This window comes from Elgaria multicarinata, chromosome 1 (genome assembly GCF_023053635.1).
Source record: "Elgaria multicarinata webbii isolate HBS135686 ecotype San Diego chromosome 1, rElgMul1.1.pri, whole genome shotgun sequence".
Classification (NCBI taxonomy): domain Eukaryota; kingdom Metazoa; phylum Chordata; class Lepidosauria; order Squamata; family Anguidae; genus Elgaria; species Elgaria multicarinata.
In genome coordinates this window covers 117,244,765-117,270,909 of record NC_086171.1, presented here as the reverse complement: position 1 = coordinate 117,270,909, position 26,145 = coordinate 117,244,765, and the positions used below count along the sequence as shown (strand labels likewise).

The following is a 26,145-nucleotide window of genomic DNA, read 5'->3' as shown; positions in this document are numbered from 1 at the left end:
CCACTTATTCATAAAGTGAAAGTACTTGACTCTGGATTAGTCCCTTTGATTGTCATTACCAGATTGGAACCTACTGAAATAGTTGTATCTGGTCTGCATATGATCAGAAACTACAAACCCGAAGCATCTATTCAGTTGAATTGCATTAATGTATCATCACCTGCAAACAGTGACCTGATTTACACATAAACAGCCCATCAGTTTAAAAACTGGTGGGTTGTTATGCATGAGGAAGCACACAGTTAACCCATGCTTTGTTTTTTAACTGCTGGGTAGTTTAGCTCCTAAACAACAGCAGTTTATGTTCACATGTTGCCCTCCATAACCTGTGAAGGAGCTGATTATGGGTTATGGGATAAAAGGGGAAGTTGTGGGTGTGCAGCGCTCCTGCAGAACAAACATTTTTTAAAAAACTATTGTTATGTATGAACAATCCCATTGTTTTATCCTTGCATTCTCACGTACTTCGCTTCTTTGACAAAGCAATTCAAATTTTGCAATTATCCATCTGGGGGGTGGGGGTGGAGATAGAAAGCCACAACCTTCAAATAGACTTGAGGCCTAACTATATATTACACACAAATGCATGTAACAAAACACTGGCCTTTGCATTTGGGAGGGGGCAATCTGGAGTAGTAATGTGTGCTTAATCCTTTCTTCACCAACTGTTTCTCCATTCCAAATCAATGCCTTAGCTGCATTGTGAGCGTTCCTTAAAATAAAAACCACCGCAGCCATCTGGCTTCCAGAATGGGATTACACAAGTGTAACATGTCCTTATTGGCACAATCCTATGCACGTTTAGACCAAAAAAAAGGGTCCTTCAACTCCTAACATGCCTTTTTTTCTGTCTAAATATGTGTAGGATTGTTCCCTAAAAGTCTTAACCTCCATAGATTATCTGTGTTAATCTGTTGCAGCAGAACCAACAAAGGGTCTTGTGCCACCTTAAAGACTAATAAATTTATTCTTATATAAGAACTTGTGGACACCGTCTACTTAGGAACTGATAGAATGCACAGTATCGATGAAAGTTTATACCGGAATACATTTGTTAGTCTTTGAAGTGCCTCAAGTCTTTGTTGTTAAATGTCTAAGTTATACATGTTGCTAATTATATTGAATTGCTGGTAATTAATGGGGTCTAGAGAGAATTAATGAGTTATTTCAAGACATTTTGTTTAGTTGCTTCAAGCTAAAATTGCTTCAAAAGCTTGAAAGAAAATTAATGGTTTTAATGAAGATCATACATTATCTTCATATGATAATGTATAATCATATGAAGGCAATGGCAAACCACCCCGCTAAAAAGTCTGCCAAGAAAACGTCAGCGAAAGCGGGCGTCCCTCTAGGAGTCAGCAATGACTCAAGTGCTTGCACGAGAGGTTCCTTTCCTTTCCTTATACATACTTATATGGAAAGTAACTAGTATCTCAGCTGTGCCTTCTGGCAATTGACATTTCATTTTTTAATTTTTCAAATGGGCAGAACCTTCTGTGGGACATAAACATGCAATTACTTTGCTGGATCAGACGTGGCCATCTGTATGTCTCTGGAAGCTCACAAGCAGGGCTTGAAGATTATCATTCTATTTGCCCTTAGATTGGCTCTAATCATTGAGGTCCCAAGTAGCAATTCTTGGCCAAGATCCAAAGAGCTTTATTTGACTGATGGAAGCACCTTTATGAACTTGGAGAAATTCTTGTCTGCTGTCTTTGAACAGCTGATCCTCACATTGCAAGCTGCATGTGAAACTCTGCTCAGTTTTGAAAGTAATTTGCCATGTGGGACTGCCTTTTGAGGATAGTTGTGGAGCATCACGCTTTCCCAACTTGGCAGCCTCCAGATCAGGGGCGGGCAACTTGTAGGCCAGAACAGCTGGACAGTCACAGCTCTCACCATACAAGACAGCTGGAGGGCCACAAGTTGCCCATCCCTCCTCTAGATGTTTATGCTACCACTCCCATTATCCTTATCCATTGATCATGCTGGCTGGGCCTTATGAAAGTTGTACACCACACATCTGGAGGGCAAACTGCCACCTTCATAACTAACTTTGCCACCTCATTGTTCAAAAATATTTAATATTATCTTACAGAGTGCTGGTTCCAGCGCATATCCGTGAGGTGCTCTTTGCTTCTCTCTATTGTGGAGGCTGCACATTTGTTCCTGCTTCCTATTTTTTGAACCAGTCATGAATCCATCCATATAATCGGATAAGATTGATTTTTCTTAGAGGAGTCTTTAGGGGAAGGTTGTTGCTTTTTTATTTTTAAGTCTTTTGACAGTCTATGTATATCACACATATGTACTTCCAAAAAATACTAAAGGATAAGATGTCCCTTTGCAGGAACCATGCTGATTCATTCTCAGTGAGGCTTGTTCTTTTTTCATAGAAAATATTCTTATGATTAAACACAAGGCTGACATTCTTCTCATTCCACTTAGAATATATTCGGATAGCTGACATCCATCGCTTACTAGTTTCCGTTCTTGTTGTCACAAACTTTGTATGGTTTATTAGCGGTGTGGTGAAAGAATGAATGCTGTAACAATCCATAGAAGTAGCTGCTTAAAAACGTTTTGAGAATATGTTGTACAAAAGGAACAAGTCCATATGGTTAATTTAAAATCCAGTAGACTAATGTTAATGACCACCATGCCTTAAAGATTGCATCTTTTTTTTTAACCAGGTTCCACTCATATTGCAACACCTAGAAGACTGCTGGATGATGTAAAGGCACTTACTGTAACAAAATCAAAGGATAGTGTATATTTTAAGGATGAATAGAAGTTATAATATTCAAAGATTTTCAGTTGTGCTGAACTTAAGGATATTAAGAACACATAATATAAATATTGTGGGCACAGTCTAGCCCAAGTTACGTGTGTTAAGTTCCAGTGATTTCAATGGGAGAAATGTTAAATATCTGTGTAACTTTCTCATTGAAAACAATTGTCCTTAAGGTGCTTAGCTTGAACTGGTTTGTACCCTATGTACATATTTTATACATTAGTGCTATATTTGGGATTGTTCATTTTATAATTTCAAATCTGCCTTTCTGTGTGGGGGTGGGAACTGAGGAAGATAATAGGTTAAGAGTGAAGAAGTTATGCAGGCTTGTGCTTTTATATTAATGTACTTGGTTATAGATGGCATTTTGGTGTGAAATGTTCAATGTAGAGAATGTTCACCACTACATACTATGCTAGGACTTGGAAAATGTGTTTGTATATATGCTAATAACTTTTCAGTAATAATGTGTAAACTTTCTATCCTGGAAACATGTCCATTTCTAAAGATCTATTATTAAAAGGCCATGAACTTAAAAGTATAGAAGAAAAGTTGTAAATATAAATGTACAGCACGATTTCACAACTGCAATATATTGACCTACAAAACTCCAGGCAATTTTCAAGAATTCACTGAAAGCAGTTTGCAATAAGGTACAAAATATAAGGTGTTTTTTCCCTGAGAAATCTGAGATGAAATATTGGTAATGTGTGTATGGGATTGCATGGATCTTTCAAGGGTATCTGGGTAATGTTATTCATGGAAATAGTAAACATTTTCCCATCAATAAAGAACTTTGGAAGTAATGTGCTGTATTGGTTACTTGTCTGGGTAATTTTGCCTAGAGAGCCTGCAAAGAAATTGATTGCGATGTGGGACTACTAGCTGACCTCATTTCTCCTTCGGCATGCAAAACTGACTGTAGCACTGAGATCTCCCAGTCACATTAGCCTTCTCTATCTCCCTCTAACATGACGTTGAGGGAAAGGAGGGGAGTGGCAAATGTGGGGCAATTGCTAGCTAAATATTTTATCTGATCAACTTCATTTGAACACCAATAGTATTAAAATGTCCTTTATAAGCGCATGGTATGGGAAACACTCAGTTCCTAATTTGTAAGCCAAATGGGTATAAAAACAATTGCCCAATAATTTATCTGAATTGTTTTTGATGTCATATGAAATACAGATGCTATCAAAATAATGTAGAAAACATACCAAACACACATTATATACTAAAGGTGCACTGGGACAAAAAAGCCTGTGGTCAACCTGAATAGTATACCAAGTGGTATCAAAGTTTTTCTACTAATTATTTTTATTTAATAAACCTAAAGTTTTGGGGGGTTTTACATGGAAAATGCTGTATTTTAATTCTTTACACATGAAACTGTTTTCTTTTGGATATATTTTTGTTAGTTTCATAACATATTCAGCTTTAGCTGGGACTTTAGCGGCTAGCTGGGACACTGTCAAATGGCTGGATTTTGGCCTTGGCTAAATCTTCTGAAACAACTTGCATCATGTGTTCTGAAGTTTTCTTCAGATTGTTTGCAGTCTGTATAACATGATCCAGAGTGGAGTTTAATATCTGTTAATGACAAAAACTTGTTTGATAATTAACATATTTTTTTCTTATTAGGGAAAATGGTCCACTTCTTAAATTTTAAAGTTTCCCAGTTGTCAAACCTTTTATTAAATACTCAAGAGGTTGGCTCCTGTATGTACAAGACCCCCCTCCCTTCTTACCTTTGTATTTGTATCTTCAATGTCCCTGTTTCTCAGATTACAAGTTGACCTTCTTCCATAGATACTCCTACTAGGGAGGTATTGTGGTGAAAGGATAATGGTATCACAAGTTCTTGAATAGCGAGTTTGAGGAATATGTTGATTTTGTCTAGAAAGTAACAAGGTTTACACAAATATTTCATACGGGACAGATCAAAAACTTAAAGAGAAAAATGCATTCCATGTTTAATATGTACAGTGTAGGAACGTATTTAGTGCAGGGCTGGAATCCACATGGCAATTCTGAATTGACTATCAGGATGTTCCCATGCACAAAGGCGCAATACAAAAGACTTGATCCAAAAATTGCAAGTGGTTTTTTCCCCCCTCTTTGAAGCCTTTAAAATTTGTATGGAGGGTGGTTTGGCTCAAACTACCTGTTTAAAAAATGGTATACCTTACCTGTCGCATAGTCTGTCTATAAATTGTTCTGGTTCTTTATTTGTACAAATCTTTTGAAGAGCAATGGTTTCCTTCTGTGTAGAACCTGAAATTTTGAAAATAATTAGCAAGTAATATCCTATTAAAAAGGCACTTTCTGTGAACTCAGTACCAAATTAATGCTCCAAGCAGTAAAGTTTTGAACTGTAAGTATAAGAACAGGTTGCTTACCTGTATGTAATTCTTCGACTGGTCATCTGTGCATTCACACATATGGGCTCTGCGCCTGCGTGGAGCCTCGATTTGGGAACCTTCCAAAGCTAAAGTTATTCTGGCGGTAACCCCTCAGTTTCTAGAGACTGCTATAGTCCCTATACCGAAGGGTAGCCCTCAATCAGTACCGATAAGTGTGAAGAGGGGACGGTGGGTGGGTTGTGTAAATGCACTGCTGACCACTCGAAGAACTACAGTTACAGGTAAGCAACCTCTTCTTCTTCATAATCTCTGTGCCTCACACTTATGGGCGAATGAAAAGCTCACTTACCCGAGGGGGGTAGGTGTTTGCGATCACTGCAGCATCGCTGAAAGAATCGATCGTCCAAATCGGCAGACATCGCTGGCTGTGACATCGAGTCTGTAGTGGGAGACAAAGTTCGACTCTCTTGCCCACGTTGCAGCTTTGCAGAGCTCTGGCAATTGGATACCTCTGTCAAAAGCAGTTGAAGCGGCCACTGCTCTAGTAGAATGTTTTGGTAGTGGAATACTATAAACTGCTTCTAAGGCTTTTTTTCCCAGAGAACAGCTTTTAGTCTGTCTGATCAGTGTCGGGTCTGTTTTGAAAAACCCTGGCAATGATGGCAGGATTCGATCACATGTTTCTCTCCAAGGCAGAAGAGACAAAGGGAATGTCCATTCGAGGGAGTTTGTTCTCGCACTTGACACACTTTCGAAAAGGCGTCTTCAATGCCTTTTCTCCAAACAGATTTAGTGGTGATATATCTATAATTTATTTTTATTTTTATAATTTTAAACAAATTCTAACTATATACATATGAAGACTAAGCGAATACACAAAAAACAACTCTAGCTGCTATAATTTGAAAAAAGATTGCTCATAGAAGAGCAGAAGATTCCTCCAAGGCACTTAGAAAGGCGGTCAAAAAGGAACTGAGGGGAATGGGCAGGAACCTCTGCTGGACATGCGCAGTGGGACGATGGGGAGGGGTCCCCGCCAGAACGACTAGTTTTGGAAGGTTCCCAAATCGAGGCTCCACGCAGGTGCGGAGCCCATATGTGTGATGCACAGAGACCACGAAGAAGAACTGCTGCTATCTTTTAATTAATCCCTCAAAAATGAGTTCACATTCTTTGAAATAAATAGCTCTCTGATAGGAGACTGCAGCTTACAAAGAAGTGGGTAAGTGAAAAGTTTCAGGTTTGCCACTCCAGTCCTAGACTGCAGGACTGCCAACTCTCATCAATTCCTTATTTGTAAAATGATGAGACAACTCAACCTACCTTGCTTTAATAAAATAAGATCACACGTATTTTACAACAAAAATAGATTATATATAAATAGACATACAATGGAAGTTGCATAATCTCTACAACATTTGTATGCCACCCCATAGCAAGGTTCTCTGGGCAGCTTACAATAAACATTAACAACTTTTATTCTGAATTGAATGAAGACCATAAAATCAAAAGCAGCATAAATACAGCACCACCACCAAGGCAGCCTCACAAAAAACCCTGAATTAAAAGGGATTTTAAAATATGCCCAGACTAAGTGAACTATTTAAAAGGCCTGGATAAACAGAAAAGTCTTCACCTGGTGGTATTAAGTCCATGAGAATAGTACCAGATGAACCCCTTTGGGGAGGCTAGTCCATATCTGGAGGACCACTGTCAAAAACACCCTCTTCCTAGTGGTTACCCCCTCCGCCCCCCCCCCCCCCCGTTTGTTTCATTCAGCACAGGTACTCTGAGAAAGATCTTAAGGTTTGGGTAGGTATATACTAGAGGAAGCAGTCTTTCACATAACCTGGTCCCAAGCAATTTAGGGCTTTAAAGGTTAAAACCAGCACTTTGAATTGAGCCCAGAAATGGACTGTGAGCCAATGTAGCTGACAAAGCATAGGTGCAATATGGTCAAATTGCTCAGTTTGTAATGCTGCAGCCCTATTTTGGAGAAACTGCCATTTCCAAGCCACTTTTAAAGCAGCCCCCGTACAACACATGGCAGTCTGAACTGGGAGGTTACCAGAACATGGCCAACCATTGTGGCCAAGGTCTCTATCCAAGTAAAGGTATATAAGCTTAAGCTCATAAAAGGTGTTTTGAGCCACAGAGCTCACTTGAGCCTGTAATGATAGTGCAGGATGAATAAGTATGCCTAGACTGCAACCTGATCCTTTAGGGTGGGGGACACACACAATCTGTGGGCCACTCCTGGCACCCCACCCACTTTTCCCAGCTAATCTGCCCACCAGCTTCACCCCAGGTTCTGCCCCCTCTCTGGGCAGGGAAAAGTTCTCCTATCAGCTGCTGATCAGAGATAATATCTTTTTCCTGCTGGGAAAGGGAAGCAGGCTGGGGAGGAACGTGATGATTAATTCCTGCTTACTTCTGAGTAGACATGCTGCTCATGCTTATTTCTGAGTAGTCATGCAGACGCTTGGTATTTGGGATGTTACTTGAAAGTGTTTATGAGTGGTTCAGTTCTGCCTGCTACTTACCCGGTAAGGTCCCACAACCTGCTAGTGGTGTCATGTATATGCACATGTGCTCCCACTGTTCTCCCCAACAGACACTGGATTTTGAGGCTGAAAAGATTGCTTTAAGGCGAGTGCAACCCCATCTAGAAGAGGCTGAACACCATTCAGTTCTTTAATGACAGAGTGTTATGCAAAAGTCATAATTAGTGTGTGTGTGTGTGTAACATGAAAGCAACAATAATAAAATCAAAACTAATTAAAGGAACATCAGACAAGTCTTTGGCAGAGAAGCTACTGGTTAGAAATACAAACATAATTGCTTCTGCAAATCTGCATCTATTTATAGCTGAAGAGAAGACCCATGCTTCAGTTATTGTAATCAATGGGGCTTAAACACAACTAACTAATTGGATTGGATGCATGTTGCACAATCCAGATCTAGTCATAATTAAAAGGCATTTACATGGGACCAGTTATGTGAGAAGGTGAAGGGGCATTTGAATGCCCATCAGAATGTGCATCTATTCAAAGCAATACATTGTACGTATATAGATTATATCATCTTGTATATTGGCCTCTTTTGATCCAGCAAGCAATATGTCCACTGAAGTATGTTTGCACTTATGGATGTCCTCAGTTAAGCTAGTATAAAGATAATAGTTTTGTGTTATGTTCAAAAGGTTTCTCAAAAAAATATTCTACCTTTATTTTGTTCTTTGGGAGCCACTGTCCATGATTCATGATTTTTAGTCCACTGTTCCCAGCCTTCTTCACTACTTGAACTGTCTAGGTGGTCACAGAATGAAGTGTCTTCCATATCACTACCTAAGGGACCCCACCCACCCCGAAATTACACAAACATGTTAGACATTATAAATATATCGTCCTTAAATTATGCATACTGAAAGCATTTAATCCTTGCATGATTTTGTTAAATTGTATGACTGCTGTTGTCACAGCGGTTAAAGTCCTTAGAACTACCAAAATAATAAGAGAAGTAGATTTATTGATTCGAATGGTTCTACTCGCAGTCAGTAGCCACATACCAATGCCATACATTTTGTGGTTACACCTGCAATTAGACAACAAGGCAAAATATCTAGGTTTAAAACTAAAGAGAGCTCCATATGAATGTGTGTTTTCCTTGTCCATATGTAAATGGTTGCCTTTGATTGAGGCCACAGAGTATGTAGATATGAAATATACATATGAAATGCAGCATGTGGCTATTTAGAAAGGTTTTAAAAACTGACTTTAGAGAATACTGGATTGTGTCTTATGGTGTCATTCCACTAGAGCAAAGCTTCTACTGGTTTCATCCTCAGGGAAATGTCAAATCCAATTCTTTGATTCCAGTTGTGCAAGCACTCACATCATTCCACTAGTTGTTGCAGAAGCTGTTGCACAACTCATTAAGGGTGTCTCTACACTTTGGTTTTGTGGCGCGATTATCACTTCTCAAAGGCAGAATTTTCCAGTTGCTTTACATGACGTCGTTGTTATCCAGTGCTTCTCCCGCGACTTCTCTTTGCGTAACCCATTATTTCACAACAGGAAAAATGTACTTTTCCTGGTTGCACAATCAAACCACCAGCACCTACCCATATACTTCTCCCATAGCACAACGATACACATTGTGGGGGAAGATGGGGGGGGCAGTGAGGATGATGGCATGGGTGTGTGTCACCTAGCCATGCCTATGCACTTCCGCCTCTTTGTCATTTTATCAGTAGTCTGTTAGTGCGGCAAAACGCCATTACACTACTATGGAAAGGCTGAGATTGCTGTTTCTACCCCTGATGCTGCTCTGCCTGCCTCCAAGCCTCCCTGGCGGCAAAGTATTGAATGGTGATGTCAATTCATCTTTTTTTTGTGTTGTTGTTAATGTCTCAGATGTGAAGTACTTACAGGAGAAAAGATTACAAGGTTAACATTTGTTAACATGATTGTTTATCTCCAGCCAAAATGGGTTAGTCCATTCTTAAAGAAGTACAATTGCTAGGCACATGATTAGATAATGAAATTAGACTAATGAGTTCATAAATCAGATAGAGTTTGGATGGCTGTTATAATCCAACTGGTTTGCCATTAAAAATGTACTAAATTCAGAGGGTTTGAGAGATTAATGTAGGGTCAAAGGCTTTTTCAATGGAGCGACACAACTCTTTCTCTCATCCCCCCTTTATTAAAAATATCAATACCTAACTTCCACAGTGCCTTCCTCTATGTGTGGTTGTGTCAATCACAATCCAGTGACCAGTAATTGTAAGGGGAGAGAAAGGAGGAGGTACCACATAGTAAGTAGTATGAGTCACCTGCCGCATGGAATGGTTTGCCTCGCAACAGTGGTGAGATTTATGAGACACTCCACCTCTGCGTGAAAAGATCAAAAGCAGGATGTTGCGAGATAAAGCCAGCCAGTGTATAGAGCCTGTGGTTGAACCGGAGGTAGAAAAAGTGGAACAATGGTGGGATAAATCTGTCGTTTGGAAAAGCCCTAAGACTTCATTAGGGTAACTGTTGCTTGTGCTGGCTGCTAGCACTTGTCCCACCAGCACTTCCACCACACCACTTCTTTTAGTTTTTCTGCTAGCATATTTTTGGATACAACCCACTAATGTAAAGCCCGTGAAACAAAAAATATCAAGAGCTATGCACTGAGTTAGGATAGTTTTAATCAGTTTTTTAAAAAATGTTGCTAGTGCTCAGATCTATTTGAATGTAAGTTATTAAATGCTTAGAGAAATACACGCGTCACTTGCTCAGGTCACTTCTGTCTGTTTTGATTTAATATATTTCAAGACTGAGCCCTGGCATGGCACAAATTCAGCTTTGATTTAATTTCACTGAAATGACATCAGATTACTGTAATGTTTACTAGGGATTCTTACAGCAGTTAACTTACATTCTAAATAATGTAAGCTCTCTAGTTAGTATTACTGAAACTAATTACCAGATAAGTCTAAATCCATGGCTTTTTCTTCTAAGAAGATTGAGAATCTTTCACAGTCTGACTTTCCTCTGTTTGTTTTTTTGTATTCCATCTTTTTATTTCTAGATTGAAAACAGAAATACGGCAAAGAGGTTTAATTGAATGTTAACAGCGAAGACAGATGTGATTAACAGTGCAATCCTATACATGCCTATTAAAAATTAAATCCTACTGAATTCAGTGGGGCTTGCTCCCAGGTAACCGAATATAGGATTAGACAGTCGTGTTCAGCCATCACAATAGTCCACGATGGGTTACTAAGCTATTCATGGTAGCTTATTTTTTTAATAGACCACAATCCTCCCACATGAACAGGCTAATAAGCTAGTTAATAAGCTACTGTGAGTAGCCTATTAAGCTACTATGTGTAATTTGACCCTCCCACCTGAGCAGTGGTGCTGTTTCACCTTTGAAGTGCTGGAAGTTTGCAGGATGTGTGCAGGGACAAAACTTCATACACAGCTTCCCCCCAGTCAGGAGGCACCTGATCCACTATCAAACCCCTATGCATTTACTCCAGAGGGACAAATATCCTGAGTGCACCAAAAAGGGAGAAGTGGTTTGCAGGATCAGAACAAAATTTCTTACACAGCCTCCTCTACTCAATTGTCAACCCTTGCATTATCAAAATCCTGTGCCCTGACACTGACAGCCAGCAAGGAGCACAATGGCAGCAATTTTGAGCACTCTTGCCACATAGCTCTCGAGCTGGCTAAAATAAGCCATGGCGATCGCCAGACGACACAATAACCCACAATGGTTCAAATAATCCATGCTACAAAAGTGGGTTATAAGAGTGGGTTATTTTGGCCAAATAAAGCATTGTGGGTTAAAAAAAACTCTCTTCAGATGACACAATAACCCAAGATGGGTAATAAAATTAACAAGGGTTAATTAACCCATTGAAGGTTCTTGTGATCTCCGAACCCAGTCACGGTGTATAAGTGCACTATGAATGTTTATTTGTCTTAAATTCATGACAAGAATATTCATTTGATTGTATTTAAAGTTTAGGTATACCAGTATACATACTAACCTACTGGAAGAACAGGAACAAGTTTGTTTGCTTGTTAACTGTATTTTCAGTCTAGGATGTATAATAATATTATGTTCCTTTGCAGAATTTCCTAACTCCTCACAAAAATGGTGATCTGCAGGATAAGCCGAGCTCCCTATGAAAAAAAAAATTCGGGGGGGTGGGGGAGTGAATTAGTGGATGACTTCTATTACAATTATTTCACTTGTTAATTAAAACACATACATTTGCTTTTTAAATCTTGCTCTACCTTTTTCTTTCAATACAGTGAAACGAGCTGTGTTGGTTTCCTGGTTGTTGGTATTGTAGGGTTTCGCTGGAGGTGGAGATCTCATTTCCCAATAGCTTAAATTCCTGATGAGGGAAAAGATAACATATGGGCAAAATGCATGACAGAAGGGATCAGAAGTTATGTAAAGGGAATAACAAAGTCACCCTTCCCCTTGTATCGAAGCCTTGATTATTTTTGCAGTCAGCTTTTGAAGAATTTCTCTACATTCCTGAAAGCTTGGATTCTTGAAGATCGAATGAGTTATTCTAACTTAAGTTATTTTGATGCCAAATCCTCTTACTAAATACTCTTTAAACATACAATTAAGAATTAACAGTGATCAAACATATAAAGAAAAGTGAAACTACAGAAAAGTAATGCTATAATTGAATGCTATAATAAACTATAATTGAACAAACCTATTTCATGTCCTTCCTTTCATGTTGTGGTTTAAGCTTTATACTTAAGTTGTACTTTACGATTTTATTTTTTGTGAACTGCCCAGAGCTTCAGCTATTGGGCAGTATAGAAATGCAGTAAAAAAAAAAAAGGTCTTTTTTAAAACTAAAAACTCCCAAACACTTCAATAAACCTCTATCATTTCCTAGTAAGGACGGTGCAACATTGTCTCAATTGTTTGCAAATGGATGCATGTTTACTTTCTGGAGGTTCTTTTTTGGTCTGAAGGTTCTTCCTGCCTCATTCATGGAATTTTACAAAGAGGGGTCCCAGACAAAACAATCTTATATTTGTTTCGATTGGTAGCTCTGGGAGAATCCTGAGCCTTGAGAGAGAATTAGTTTGGCTTGTTTAATCTAAACCCTAGATTTGTTTTGCTATGTTGTCTGCACTGGATATAATGATCTCTATCATGGATCAATTTGTGACTACTACAAGTTTAGCCTATAGTCATAAGGTTTTTCAAACCTCCATTGTTGTTTTTAAGTCCCGACATGCCAGGGAGGGGAGCCAAATTTAAAGAAAAAAAAAATAGCTGGGTGGGAAGGTTTAAACTTCCCCTACCTGGTGAAGGTGATCCAGATCTAGGCTTCACACACTGTCATGGAACTAAATTAAAGAGTGAGACTCACCTGCATAGCTTCGGCTATGGGGCGGTATATAAATGTAATAAATAATAATAATAATAATAATAATAATAATAATAATGTATTTAACATAGGGCAGGGTCCCCAATGTGGCGCCTGTGTAGATCTCCACTCCTTGGCCCTTTAAAAAAATTAATTTTAATTTTTTTAAAAATTAAATGTTAGGGCACCAGATTTTCTTCCCTGTTCCTGAATCAGCTGCTGATCACCAGGCAGAAAGGAAGAGTTGCTTCCCCGCCCCATCCAATCTTCTTCCATCCCTGCAAACCTTTCTCCTTTGCTCTCTGTCCATCTGAACCTCTAGACTTGTTCTTTCTCTCTCTTCTCCCCTTTGCTTTGCTATCTCCCCCTCCCTCCCAGCTTCTAGCCTCACTATCCCCCACTCTACACACACACACACACACACTCACACACACACCCCTTTTGACTAGCCAGGTCACCATAGCAGCCATTATGTGATTAGCCACATCCTCCATGGGAGCTATTTTGTGATGGTGCCTACAGGTTCAAAAAGGTTGGGGACTCCTGACATACTTGCAGGTTGTTGCTCCTACCAATACAACAGTTGCACACTAGGTGATTCAAGAAGGACCATAGACACTCGATAATTCAGCAAACTTTAAAAGCTTGTAGTTCTAAATTAAGATTGAATTACTCCACGTAGGGAATAATGGTAATCAAAGTTTCATGGAGCAGGATTATGTCCTTGTTGTATTGTCAGGTATGATTCATAGTATTGCCCTTAGTGGCTAGCAATGAGGGAACTAGAGATCTGAAGTGGACTTGATTTGATATGTGCACTAGAACAGTCTTTGAGCATCATCATACTGGGGAAAATCGCGCCTGCTTACCATCACTTCTTCACCCGTGCTTTTCTTCCCCATTACTTCCTCTTTCAAAAGAGGAATTAAACAGTATGCATGTGGCCCATTCAGTGGGCTGTTTTGATCATGCTGCTTCTCCTGCACACAGCAGGAGATAGCGGCAAGTTCCGTCTCAAAAATAAATGGGATTTACCAGGGTCTTTTTTTGTGGCGTGAAGAAGGCTAGAAGGGGCAGGAGGTGCACAGGATGCAGAAGTCATCATGAATAGGGCTTGAAAAAATCTGTGAGTGCCCAGTAACAAGTGTGCAATAAAACGCTCGTCTGATGATGCCCTTTATGACAACATGGAAGAGCCATGCTGGATCAGACCAAGGGTCCATGTAATCCAGCATTCTGTTCACAGTGGCCAACCAGCTATCGATGGGAAACCCACAAGGAAGACACGAGAACACCCTCCCGCCCATGTTCTCCAGCAATTGGTGTATATAGGCTTACAGCCTCTTATACTGGAGGTAGCATAGAGGCATCAGGAAAAGTAGCCATTGATAGCTTTCTCCTCCAGGAATTTGTCTAACTCCTTTTTAAAGCTAAGCAAATTGGTGACCACCATTACATCTTGTGGTAGCAAATTCCATAGTTTGACTATACGCTGTATATTTCTTTTTATCTGTCTGGAATCTCCCAACAATCAGTTTCCTGGGATGACCCTGGGTTTGCAAGCTTTCAGTAGGCACATGAATCCCTCCAAATATCCCTAGCAGATATAATTCTATCAATATTGTATCTTTTTACCAAAAAAGTATAAAAGGCAACCATGATGTTCAAAAGATTTAAGTGGAAGGGCCAAAGAGAGAAGGAGTGTGGTCAGAGGAGGAAGGGTCAATGCCAAATACTTCCCCAAGAAGTATTTGGCACTGAAGCTGGCCCTATTGATCATGCAGTACTCAGGTGCTACACTGGGCATAGTCAAAGGTTAAGGTTAATTGCTGGGTTCAGCATCCAGCCATATGTAACATATTTTGGAACCTCTCGTATTAGTTACTTACCCATCTGTGTTTTCTTGATCACTGTCAGCATTCTGATATCTCTGGGATTGCAGCTCTTTGGGGGTTTTGTTAGGTGAAAAGAAGCAATGCTGTATTACAAAACACAACATACTATGTTTATAAAGGGCTACATGATTTACACTGCCAGCACCTGTTCAAGTAGTGTAGGAGAGTTCATCACGTTTATTTGAATTGCAATTTAGTGAACTACCTTTCTTAAAGTAAGCAGATAAGTAGAAATATCAAATGGACTTACATGAGTAGATTGCTTATTTGTTAGCAGCCCTGACTTTTCCAGAGGCTCCACTATTTTTTTACAGGCATTTTTCTTTTGCAGCTCTAGCTGGCTAAAGGGGAAGCAAAATATGTGTCTTAAACAACTTCTTAACTAATTTTGATTTTGTAAAAATTCAAAAAATGAGTTGTATATTCCCTAAATAAATAAACCATTGTTTGTTTGTGGATGTTGCAGATCTGAAGGAGCAGCGGGTTGAGGTGGTATAAACGGAGAATAAAGTCATATTCTGTGTTTTGTATTATCTGCCTCAATCACACATCACACATTTATAGAGATGTTTCAACATCCAGCAGTTTCAGTAAATATTTTGTTGGTTTATAATGAACATTTAACTATAATCCTAAGAATATTTACATGGAAATGCCTGACTGCAATCAACTGTGCTTATGTCTACATAACAGCCACAATCTAAAGAACTGTGCAACCAGTTTTGTGAGCCTGAAGGAGTTGGAACTGTATGTCTCAGAAAGCAGCTCCCCATGATATATGAGAAGCCGCTATGGAAAATGAAGCAATTTAATCTAAACAGTTTGTGCTATAACATGGCGAACAGCTGTTCACAGGAAAAGGTTAAATTACACTGGGTATGGTATATCTACGGTTTTAACTAAAATAGCTCTTTGGATCTTAAACAATGTATTTAGGTTTGGGCTGTTCGATCAGGTTTGCTTTAATTCAGTGACTGCAAAAACCATAGGCATATGCACTCTTCTTCCACACAGCTTTTCTTCCAGTTTGCACTTTAGTACCATTATTCGCTGAGATATCTGAGCTGGCAAGCACTTGTCCCAGAGACTAAAGCCAACTTTTTGCAAGTGAAGTTGCTCACACATCTGGAGTTCCCCTCCCCCCACTACATTCCTCCACCACCACCCCTAAATCTGCTCCAGAGGATCCTCATGGGGGTGTTGCAGGGGGAGGGATAATTCGATCAACCAGCAGTGTCCATTCTGCTGGTGGAGAGACATAGTTCGATACAACATCAGAACTGAAAACTAATTTTCCCATTCTGGGTTGGAGGGCAAGCACTAATGAGGGCTTACCAATTTGTGAGATGGTGGGTGCAAGCCTGTGGTTTGTTTCATGCCTGCTGCTAAAGCACGGCTCAAAGCATCGTCTGAAATGAGTCAATGGCTAACACATTATGATCAGTGGATGCTATAAACTGTAACACTTACTGCTGATGGCCGATGTCATCCTTTCCAGATTGGTCAGGTTGTTCAAATATCCTCTGTGGAATTACCTCCATAGGATGATTTCTATTCTCTCCATACTTCTCTGTCTTAAAAACGTTCCTACCCAGAGCAATCTTATGTGGATACTCACAGACGTTTGAAATTACTGGACTCTGTACAAAAGAACCATATGGGGAGTGGATATTGCACAACATATGTTCTTCTTAAGAACTTCCTAAATACATAGCAATTCAACAATACAACAGTGTGCTATATTTTTTCACTGTACAACAATGCAGTCAAAGTTTATACATTCACCAGTTTCATCTCTAAAACCAACTTCGCATGGCATGGCCAGCCAAAAGCTATGGATCACTGAAAAATATTGTGATTCTTTCATTTATTAAGGAGAAGGACATTATTTTGAAATGATTTCCCCCAATGTGGTAAAAGGAATTCACTTCTAGAGTTTTAATGTCTACTAAATATCTGAAAATCAAGATTCTTTTCCCACTCCTTCTCTGGACTAAAGAGTGTTGTAGTCAACACATTTGGAGGCATCAGGTTGAAGAAGTCTGCTTCAGAAGATAAATGGAGAAGTTGTGTCAATTTTTCTAACAGCGTGATATTCCACAATTGCTGATACCAAAGGTTTATAGAGAGAGGAGTTCTTACTAAGTAATTAGGCAGAATACGGCCTGTACATTTCCCCTTATAACTTCATAAGGAGCTAGAAGAAACGTATTATTTTTAAATAAATAAAATCTGAAAATTCGGGAAAGGGCTTAGAATATCCCTGAGTGATACTGCCCTCATGACAATATTGCCAAATTTTGTGAATGCACTGTAATATCATCATAACATTACAGGTACCCAGTTAAGTGAGTGTGGGCAAAACCATGAGAAATTGGTTTTTTTACTAGCTTAGTAGTTTACCTCAGTACAGCTTGAATTGGAGGAAGATACAGATTCACAGAGTTTGAATGAAGATGATGCCACAAAAGTTGAGGAATGAGGATTGCATGTCTTATCAATTTTCTCTTTGATATCTTCAAGTAGCATCCCAAGCTTAAATATTTCCCCCTCTACTTTTCTAAATCCAATTACAAGATACAAAGTTATATATGACATATAATAAAGATGATGATGATTCTTCCCTTTTGTTATAACATTAGGTATAAAACTGTTTAGGAAAGTAAATGGCATATCAGAAATCAAAGTATTTTCATTTTAAAAATTTAATGCTTAGTATTTGCTAAGTACCATGACACTGAATTACAAAATGACTCAGATGCAGATTCATAGAATCATAGAATAGTAGAGCAGGAAGGGGCCTACAAGGCCATCGAGTCCAACCCCCTGCTCAATGCAGGAATCCACCCTAAAGCATCCCTGACAGATGCTTGTCCAGCTGCCTCTTGAAGGCCTCTAGTGTGAGAGAGCCCACAACCTCCCTAGGTAACTGATTCCATTGTCGCACTGCTCTAACAGTCAGGAAGTTTTTCCTGATGTCCAGCTGGAATCTGGCTTCCTTTAACTTGAGCCCGTTATTCCGTGTCCTGCACTCTGGGAGGATCGAGAAGAGATCCTGGCCCTCCTCTGTGTGACAACCTTTTAAGTATTTGAAGAGTGCTCTCATGTCTCCCCTCAATCTTCTCTTCTCCAGGCTAAACATGCCCAGTTCTTTCAGTCTCTCTTCATAGGGCTTTGTTTCAAAAGAGCTCTGTGCAAGACTACTATATTTGACATAGGTACACATTCCCATCTACATGGAGACAAATGTGAAGGGACACCATTTTCCGCTTGTGCTAGACCGCCCAAGCTCAAATTTCAATGTATAAGACTATGAACCAGCAGATATAAACCACTATGAACCAGTGTTGTAAACTGCCCAGAGAGCTTCAGCTATTGGACAGTATAGAAATGCAATAAATAAATAAATAAATAAATAAATAAAATATATTCCTGCAAAATCTATGTCTCCGTCTACAGGGATCACTTGTTGGTTGTGCTCCTTGTGATTAACCCTGCCTGAAACTACCAAATTCTCCACAGCATATGCTCATAAGGCTGTTTTCACCATGGTCGGGGTTATTTCTTATCTCAACCTAAGAGGGATTTGCAAGAGAGAATTGGTGGTGACACTGCCAGCAATGCAACTCTTGCACACTTTGGAAATGGGGCTGTTAATGTTCCTGGGAAGATGCTACACAAAAGATGGCTGCCATGTTTTCCCTGAACAATACCCTAGTAATGATTCAACACCATTACATAGTATCTTCCCATAGACATTACCAGACTGATTCTGAAATTGCATAGGATCTGCTTTGCTGGTGGGCAAAACCTCCTCGCCCCTATATCTGTCCCCCACTTCTACTCTTTGCAAAGGTTTTCACCCTCTATGCCGCCACCCCCCACCCGCCCTACCAAAAGAGAAGAAATGTAGGTGTTGGAATTTTCATAGCAGCCCTGCTCAATGCTTTTATAACACAACCTGCAATCCTGTACACACTCCCCTCTAGGAGTAAGCACCAATGAACTCTATGGGACTTACTTCTAATTAAACATGTACAGGACTGCAGTGTTAAGAACATTATACAGGTATGTTTATTAATATTAGCATATTTAAAAAATAAATAAAAACTTGACCTATGAGGATCAAATTCTCTAGTGCTTGTCGATGAGTACTCATAATTTCGGAGGTGTAGGGCACAATGCTTCTCCTTTGTGCTTAGGTAATTCTGTTCAAGTTGGTCCAGTTGCTCCCTTAAAAGCATTAAAAGCTTCACAAATAAAATATAACAAAATATATTACTTGGCTATTATTTGACAATTTGATTATCCAGATGGTCCTTAAACAAGTCATAGCAATAGCTTCAACAGAAACAAGGCAATATAAACACAAAACTAAACAAAATTAGATTACGTTTTATTGCATGCTTGTTGCTGGGCACTCACAGATTTTCACAGGTCCCTCTCACGTTGTCTGCGTCCCATGCACACACACCCCTTCTAGACTACTTCACGCGACAAAAAAACCACCCCAGTAAATCTGATTTTTTTTTTTTGAGATGAAACTTGCTGCTATCCCCTGCTATGTGCAGGAGAATCAGCTCAATCAAAACGGCCCACTGAATGGGCCACATGCACATTGTTTACTTTCCCTTTTGAAAGAGGAAGTAATGAAGAATAAACATGCGGGTGGAGAAGTGACGGTAAAGAAACACGATTTCCCCCCATGTGATGATGCTCAACATTGACCTTTTAAACTGAGCCCTAATTCTAGATGCAGTGAAAGGAAAGACACCTGCTACAAGTGACAGATCAAACCAATGCCTTAAAGACAATTATAATAAGTTTGCCACTTATTTAAGTTGATGAATGTCTCTTTTATTTAACTGAATAAAAGCAGTTGAAACACAGCACTTGAACAATATCACTCTACTGAAAGCTCTATATACAACTGAAGTCCTGTACCTGCAAGCTCACCCTTCCACTTCAGTGGAAGAGAAGGCAACACCATAAACCCCAGCCAGCATATCCAAAGGTGAGGGATTATAAGAACTGTAGTCCAATATATTTGGAAGGCACTCCTGGTCTAGATCCTATAGTGTCCCAGGAACATAGGATTTTTCAGATTCTCCCTCCCAAATATATAGACACTGCTACGATTTCAAGAAAGGAACTTCAGGACCCAATTCTTCTACCCATCCCCTTCTTTTCACAGTTGCCACGTAAAGAACCATAGGGTCTGCTTTTCAAAGTTACAAGCGTGGCCTTGGATGACCTTGTAGAGATAACAAATGGGGCGTTCCAAGGGGAGGGGAGAGGAGAAGCAAGGATCCGCAGAATCCTATGACCTCTCCAACCCCAGCCCCACTCTCAGCAGCGCAACTCCTCTTGAAAGACTCAGAGGCCTATCTAGGGGGGAGGAATTAAGAAGGAAGATGGAGAGGTGAAAAATCCTACTGGTAGCAGCCTGGCAGGGCATAGGAAACACAGAAGTCTCCAAGGTAGGAGGCTTCTGACTGGTAAGCAGCAACCTGATAGAGTTGTACCCTAAATTGCAAAAGCACAATCTTACAAAAATTCATTTACCTGATGGCGTTCTTGGGCTGGCAATACATCCTGTGTCATACATTTAGAAAATATTTCCACCTTTAAGAGAAAGAAATGCATTTCATTTCAGCTTCCAGATGTGACTACTAAAAATGAGGGTAAGTTCCAGATATTTAAAATAGAAATATTTCATATTACTTTTGCCTTCAGCTCTTTCGTCTGATCTTTTAGCATCTGAGAAAGCTTTTCTTCTTCTGTTACTTTTTGCAGTACAGGAGGATTCACAGATGATTGCCTTGCTACATCAGCCAAGGGTAAGGGTGAGACTATTACTCTGGAATATGAGTCTACAAATGACATGAAACTGGAAGATATGTATGCCATTTCTTTGGCTAGATAACAAAATACACAGCACAATTACAAACTTGTAAAATAATAGTAATATTCTGATTATTTGGATAGGCCATTTGAATTACCTGAATGAGGCAACTGGGAGAAACCAAGCATGATCTTCACAGGAACTGTTACAGGTGGAACTATAGACATTTCAGAAGTTATTCCAGTACCTTGTGCTTTAATACTAAGGTTTGGTTTATGAGAATTTGAGCAAGGAAGTACCTGTTAAAATATAGAAAACCTCATTGTACACTACAAAACCAACATCCATAATTAAAGCATTTAGTTGTTTTTCTTCCTGTTACCTTCCACTTCTCCAGAATTAAAAGTCACAAACAATAACTTAGGCCTTAGCTAGACCTAAGGTTTATCCCGGGATCGTCCCGGGGTCATCCCTGTTCATGTAAATGACATACAGGGGATCCCGGGAGTAGGCAGGGATGATCCCAAGTTAAACCTTAGGTCTACCTAAGGCCTGTGTCACATTAAAGAAACAATATCCAAACTTTTTTAAAAAAATCTGTCTCACCTAAGAACAGTTGCTAAGATTGGCAACTGTTCAAGTGCTATGCCCAACAGGGAGATATTAGTGACCAAACTGATAATTGTTAGAATCCTCGGGGATTCCCTTGGACCCAACCAGTCATACCTTTCTACAATTAGCATGAAGGGCAAGTGTCACAGAAATGAGTAGTAGCTGTACCCTTCCAAGTACTTTGTTCAGATCTTCAGGCTGTAATAACTCAAAGTCATCCCACAAACCATGACAAGACAGTACATTGCCCACAACAGCAGATTGCACTTTAAAATGTGTGTTATCTAGGCACAAAGGGGCAATTAGATCATCAAAATGCCTAGGAAACGTCACAATATGCTATTGAAGGCTTCTGAACATCACCCTGTGAGCCAAGCTGAAGTAAGCCCTGAACTACTCAGAAAAGCTCTGCTGGATGACACCCTGAGGTTGCCAAGGCCACACCCACCTGATGTCATTTGCTTCCTAGTCCAAGTGCTGGACAGATTTTCCGTCTGACACTTGAGCCAGGGATCAGGTTTCACTGCACACTGGTTTTGCTGGTTAGGATTAAGGCTATGGACTAAGGCTACTGCTTAGACCATAACAAGTTACACCCAACAAAAATTAGCTTGTTCCTATGCATGTTCCATAGGAGGAGTGAGTGCGCTATATTCAACAAAAAGTTAAAGCAATGAATTTATAAGCAATGAATTATACCATGCAATTCATACTTGTCAGGAAACAGTTTCAGCACTGCAGTGGACCTTGTAGTTTATAGCTAAGATTTAATTAGAAGTCATCTGGAAGAGTTTGGGTATATTCAGCCTATGGAGTGTCAGAATCTGTGTGAGCTTATCTCTGTCAGCGTTCTGAGAGCAGAGCCAGGGGGAGTCACTGTACTCCCCGTCCACATGCTGGCTTTGGCCTTGGGCAAAGAAGCTCTCCCTGATAGAGTTGGGGAAGAATTTGCAGAAGGGTTACCCAAATTGAAGCATCATTTTGGAAGGCTGAGCAGTGATGCCATTTGGACAGAGGCCTTGCTGAAAGGCCAAAAGGCCTTATTTGTCAAGGAGTCTGGAGAAGGGATCTTATTATCACGCCTTCCCTTTTAAGCTGATGCAAAGGTGAGAAGCCTTTGTTAGGAAGGAGTCATCTATATTGTCCGAAGTCCTCTGTTTGGATCCATCATTGTCTGCAGCTCTGGAGGCACTCTGCACATGGACTCTCAAACTTGGAACTTTGGATTGTTAAGGACTTTCCATGAAAAGTACTGTGGGACTTTTCATAGACTTGAACCCTCATTTGCTGTGGATTGTGTGTCTTTGTTTGTCGTCAGCTCAGTGTACCAGCAGACTGGGTTTGATCTATGACTTTTGGACTTTCTTCTGCTTGGACGCATGTGGCATGGAGATGCTAATGCAAAAGCAGTGGCATGGGACTCTTTGCATCTGTGAGTTTACCCTTTCCTTGGTCTTGTTAGGCCTTGACTATATATCCTGGAGTTACCAATGAAAGATTCAAAGTTGGACTCTCCATGGGTGTGATTTTGTTTAGGCCTCTCAAGAATTTGCCCTTTGATTGCCTGAGGGATCATGCCATGAATCATTCCCATTCCTTCTCCTGGTTTGGAACCCATGTATGGAATGACCCTTCCCTTGTGTTCAGAATCATGGAGATGTCAACAGGGAAACCATGTTGATGAGGATCTCAGTCATGGTTGTAGTGATTAGCTTTTGACTGTTCTGGAATATTTATTTATTTATTATCTTGGAGCCTATAGCTACTGACCATCAGCTATATGATTTCTGAAGCATGTAACCACTAAGCTTTTGCTGTGAGATTTCCTGCAATAAAGACGTCTCACTGATTTAGGTGTCCTATGTCAGTTTGACAGAATGTGTGATTGTCAGAGGGACTGGGAAACCTGACAATACTAGAGCTTCAGAGAGAAAATTAAGAAAAAGTGCTCCTAAACAATACATTGGATCTTTTATTCTGGGAGACTTACCTTAGCATTAAACCTTAGATGATCAATATGATTCTGAGCCTCTGCTTGTTTTGTCAGCATCTATTATTTCAATATAATGAAGAGGAAATACTAATATACAATATAATGAAGAGAAAATAATTAATAATAATAATAATAATAATAATAATAATAATAATAATAATAATACGTGAAAAGCTAAAACTTTTTATTGCCTGTAATATCCTTCCTACATCCATTGGCTGAGCTGTTACCAAGTCATAGGACATTTATTAACTTTCTAATCGCTCACAATTCATCTATATTCAATAGGTTATTAAATAGTGTAAGAGATGTGAAGAAAATAAAAGATGATTTGGTAGAAAGACCCATACAGAGAGGCTAGAGTCAGGAGGTACTGCATGCTATTAGACAGGAAGGGGGGCACAGTGAGATGGTTGATGGATAGGATGGGAGGTCTGGAATTTGAGCTTGTAGTAGTGAATGCTGAAAGGGGGCATTCAAGGATAGTGAGTTAATGTATAGAAAATGCCATTGTTGACGAGGAGGCCCTGAGCCAGCACATCCCAAAAGCTGCTGTTACAGTGGTATTGCAGGAGTCTTAAGTAGGAGATAAAGTTTTAACGGCTTGGATCCTACAACTGCCATACTTCTCCTTCCCATTACAGCCACCTGTGATCTCCAAAGGCTGATCAAAAATTTCTCTAGATCTAGAACAGCATGGGAAGTGACACAGGAGGCTACAGATAGGGTGGGGAATCAGCAAAAATCAGAAACTCCCCTCCCCTATTATTAATAGAACTGCCTTCTGCTTGCTCTAGGGTTCAGTTGGATCCCAGCCCATAAACAGATTCTTCAGCACAAATGTTGCATGTTAGATATGACACCCTTAACAGTCCAAAATCCATATTAGGGCATAACTTTATTAGGCCAAGTAAATAGGCTGCAAGTCTAATCCTGTTTATTCAGAAATAAATTTTACCATATTCATAGGGCTTACTCACTAGTAAGCCACAGATGCTTTACTCTAGAGGAATCTCCCTAACATTTAACTGAAGTTAACAAAAGTTTAAATTAGACCTTCAGACTGTGTCTGGAAAAGTAATTCAACAGAGATCAGTGGTTGACTGATCTCGGAGTTCTACAGAGGTATAAATAGACATAAGGTTATGCTCCATGACAATTCAGATTATATGTAGTTAAGATCATCTTTTATCTACCTCTAGCTGTCGGTCAAGTTCAGCTATGCTCATTTCCTGCTGTTGGTTCTTGATTGCAACTGATTCCAAAGAATTCATTGCTTCTAGAACAGTTTTTGTTGCTGAATTACCAAGCACATTTGGGAAAGATTTGGTTTGTTTAATTTTAGTGCTTGAGTCATTATTTCCTTTGGGTATTTTGACCTTTGGAGCGACCTTAGAGAAATCAGGAAGCCGATAATGAACCTGACGTTGACCATATTTGAGATTATGAGAAGATCCAGTTGTTTCCAGAAAATATTTTTGCTCTTGGTACTCTTCTTTTGAGGTTGACATGTAACTTAACTCTTCATCAGTTGCATGGTTCTTCTGAGTTAAAAATTGTGGATTATCTTGTTTGCAGTCTTTTCTATCACAACCGGGATTAAAACTCTCATCTATTGCAAATTGCTTATCTTGGATCAAATCCCAGTTTTTCTCAACTGATTCACTTTTTATTCCTCTTTCAAGATTTCCCCCCCTTTCTTCCTGTGGTGAAGATATCCTTGTATTGTCTGAAATCTTAATTTTATTTAGAATTGTTTCATCAAAACTCTCAGTAAAAGATATCTCTGGGATAGTCTCAGAATCAATTAATTGGCATGGATTGGATAATTCTTCTTTGGGAAAATGACGCAAAAGGACATCTGAAATTTTTGAGTTGGAGAATTTTTCATTTCTTCCTGAACTGTGAACAGCCCTAGCTAGTAATTCTTTCTCTGTTGTAAATTCCATGTCATTTTTCTTTGGAAATGATGCCAGATTTATTTTCCTTTGAGGCAATTGTGATTTGCAGTCTGATTTTTCTTTTGAATGATGACTAATATTACAAGATGTCAAAGTGAAACCACTTTGACAAGTATTTTCTACAGAAGGGAAGTCTTCCACATTTTGTGAATCACAAAACTGATATCTATTCTGTAGATCTCCATCATATGGCAAATCTTCTTGTTCATCATCAGTATTGTCCTCAGGATAAAGCATACCAAATAATATATTATTTACTTAGTTTTCATACAGTCAGACTATTCTTACCTACAATACCTACTCATTATATTTTGATCATATTCCACTTATTTCACTGAACGTCAGCTTTCAAATTCTGTAAGATTGAGAGAACATGCACACTTTTAATACATTTGAATTATGTAAAAGAGCACAACTGAACCTGTAAGCATTCCTTTCCCCTTCTCCAAAATTTTCAGGGGGCCATATTACATAACCATTAGAATTTATGCAGTGAAAAGTCTATGGGGTTATGTAAGGATCAAGCTTGTGAAGAAAAAATATACCCACAGATAGCTTCAATGTAAGAGTTTAAATGGATGAAGCTGGTATGGGCAGAATAATATGCTAATATTTATGAAGACATCATTTCACATGTATCAGCTGAGATTAACATAGTGGAGTTACTGCTTTCCCTGTGATAAAGGCACTGAATTTGTTAAACCATTAATTCAATTCTTTATCCACAAGGAGTTCCCTTGTTTGCACAGCATGTATTTTCAATGAACAACATA

General features: G+C 39.4%; 2 protein-coding genes across 3 annotated transcripts in view; one reads left to right on the top strand and one right to left on the bottom strand.

Moving 5' to 3' along the window:
• STXBP3 (syntaxin binding protein 3) overlaps positions 1-3,600 on the top strand; it is a 35,815-nt gene extending 32,215 nt beyond the window's left edge. For both annotated transcript variants that reach the window (XM_063135410.1, XM_063135403.1), the window contains one exon: positions 2,694-3,600. In XM_063135410.1, the coding sequence (XP_062991480.1) occupies positions 2,694-2,791 (98 nt within the window). In that variant the 3' untranslated portion in view covers positions 2,792-3,600. The remainder of the gene's footprint in view (positions 1-2,693) is intronic.
• Positions 3,601-4,243: 643 nt separating this feature from the next.
• Positions 4,244-25,677, bottom strand: AKNAD1 (AKNA domain containing 1). The gene is made up of 17 exons (XM_063131783.1): positions 25,674-25,677; positions 24,608-25,629; positions 23,409-23,468; positions 20,964-21,105; positions 20,686-20,834; positions 20,527-20,586; positions 19,078-19,211; positions 17,365-17,521; positions 14,956-15,044; positions 11,958-12,061; positions 11,708-11,843; positions 10,633-10,733; positions 8,382-8,504; positions 5,507-5,596; positions 4,984-5,068; positions 4,543-4,690; positions 4,244-4,384 (listed from the first exon to the last, which is right to left on the bottom strand). The coding sequence occupies exons 1-17, from the start codon at positions 25,675-25,677 to the stop codon at positions 4,244-4,246; spliced, it is 2,745 nt and encodes a 914-aa protein (XP_062987853.1).
• Positions 25,678-26,145: the final 468 nt, after the last annotated feature.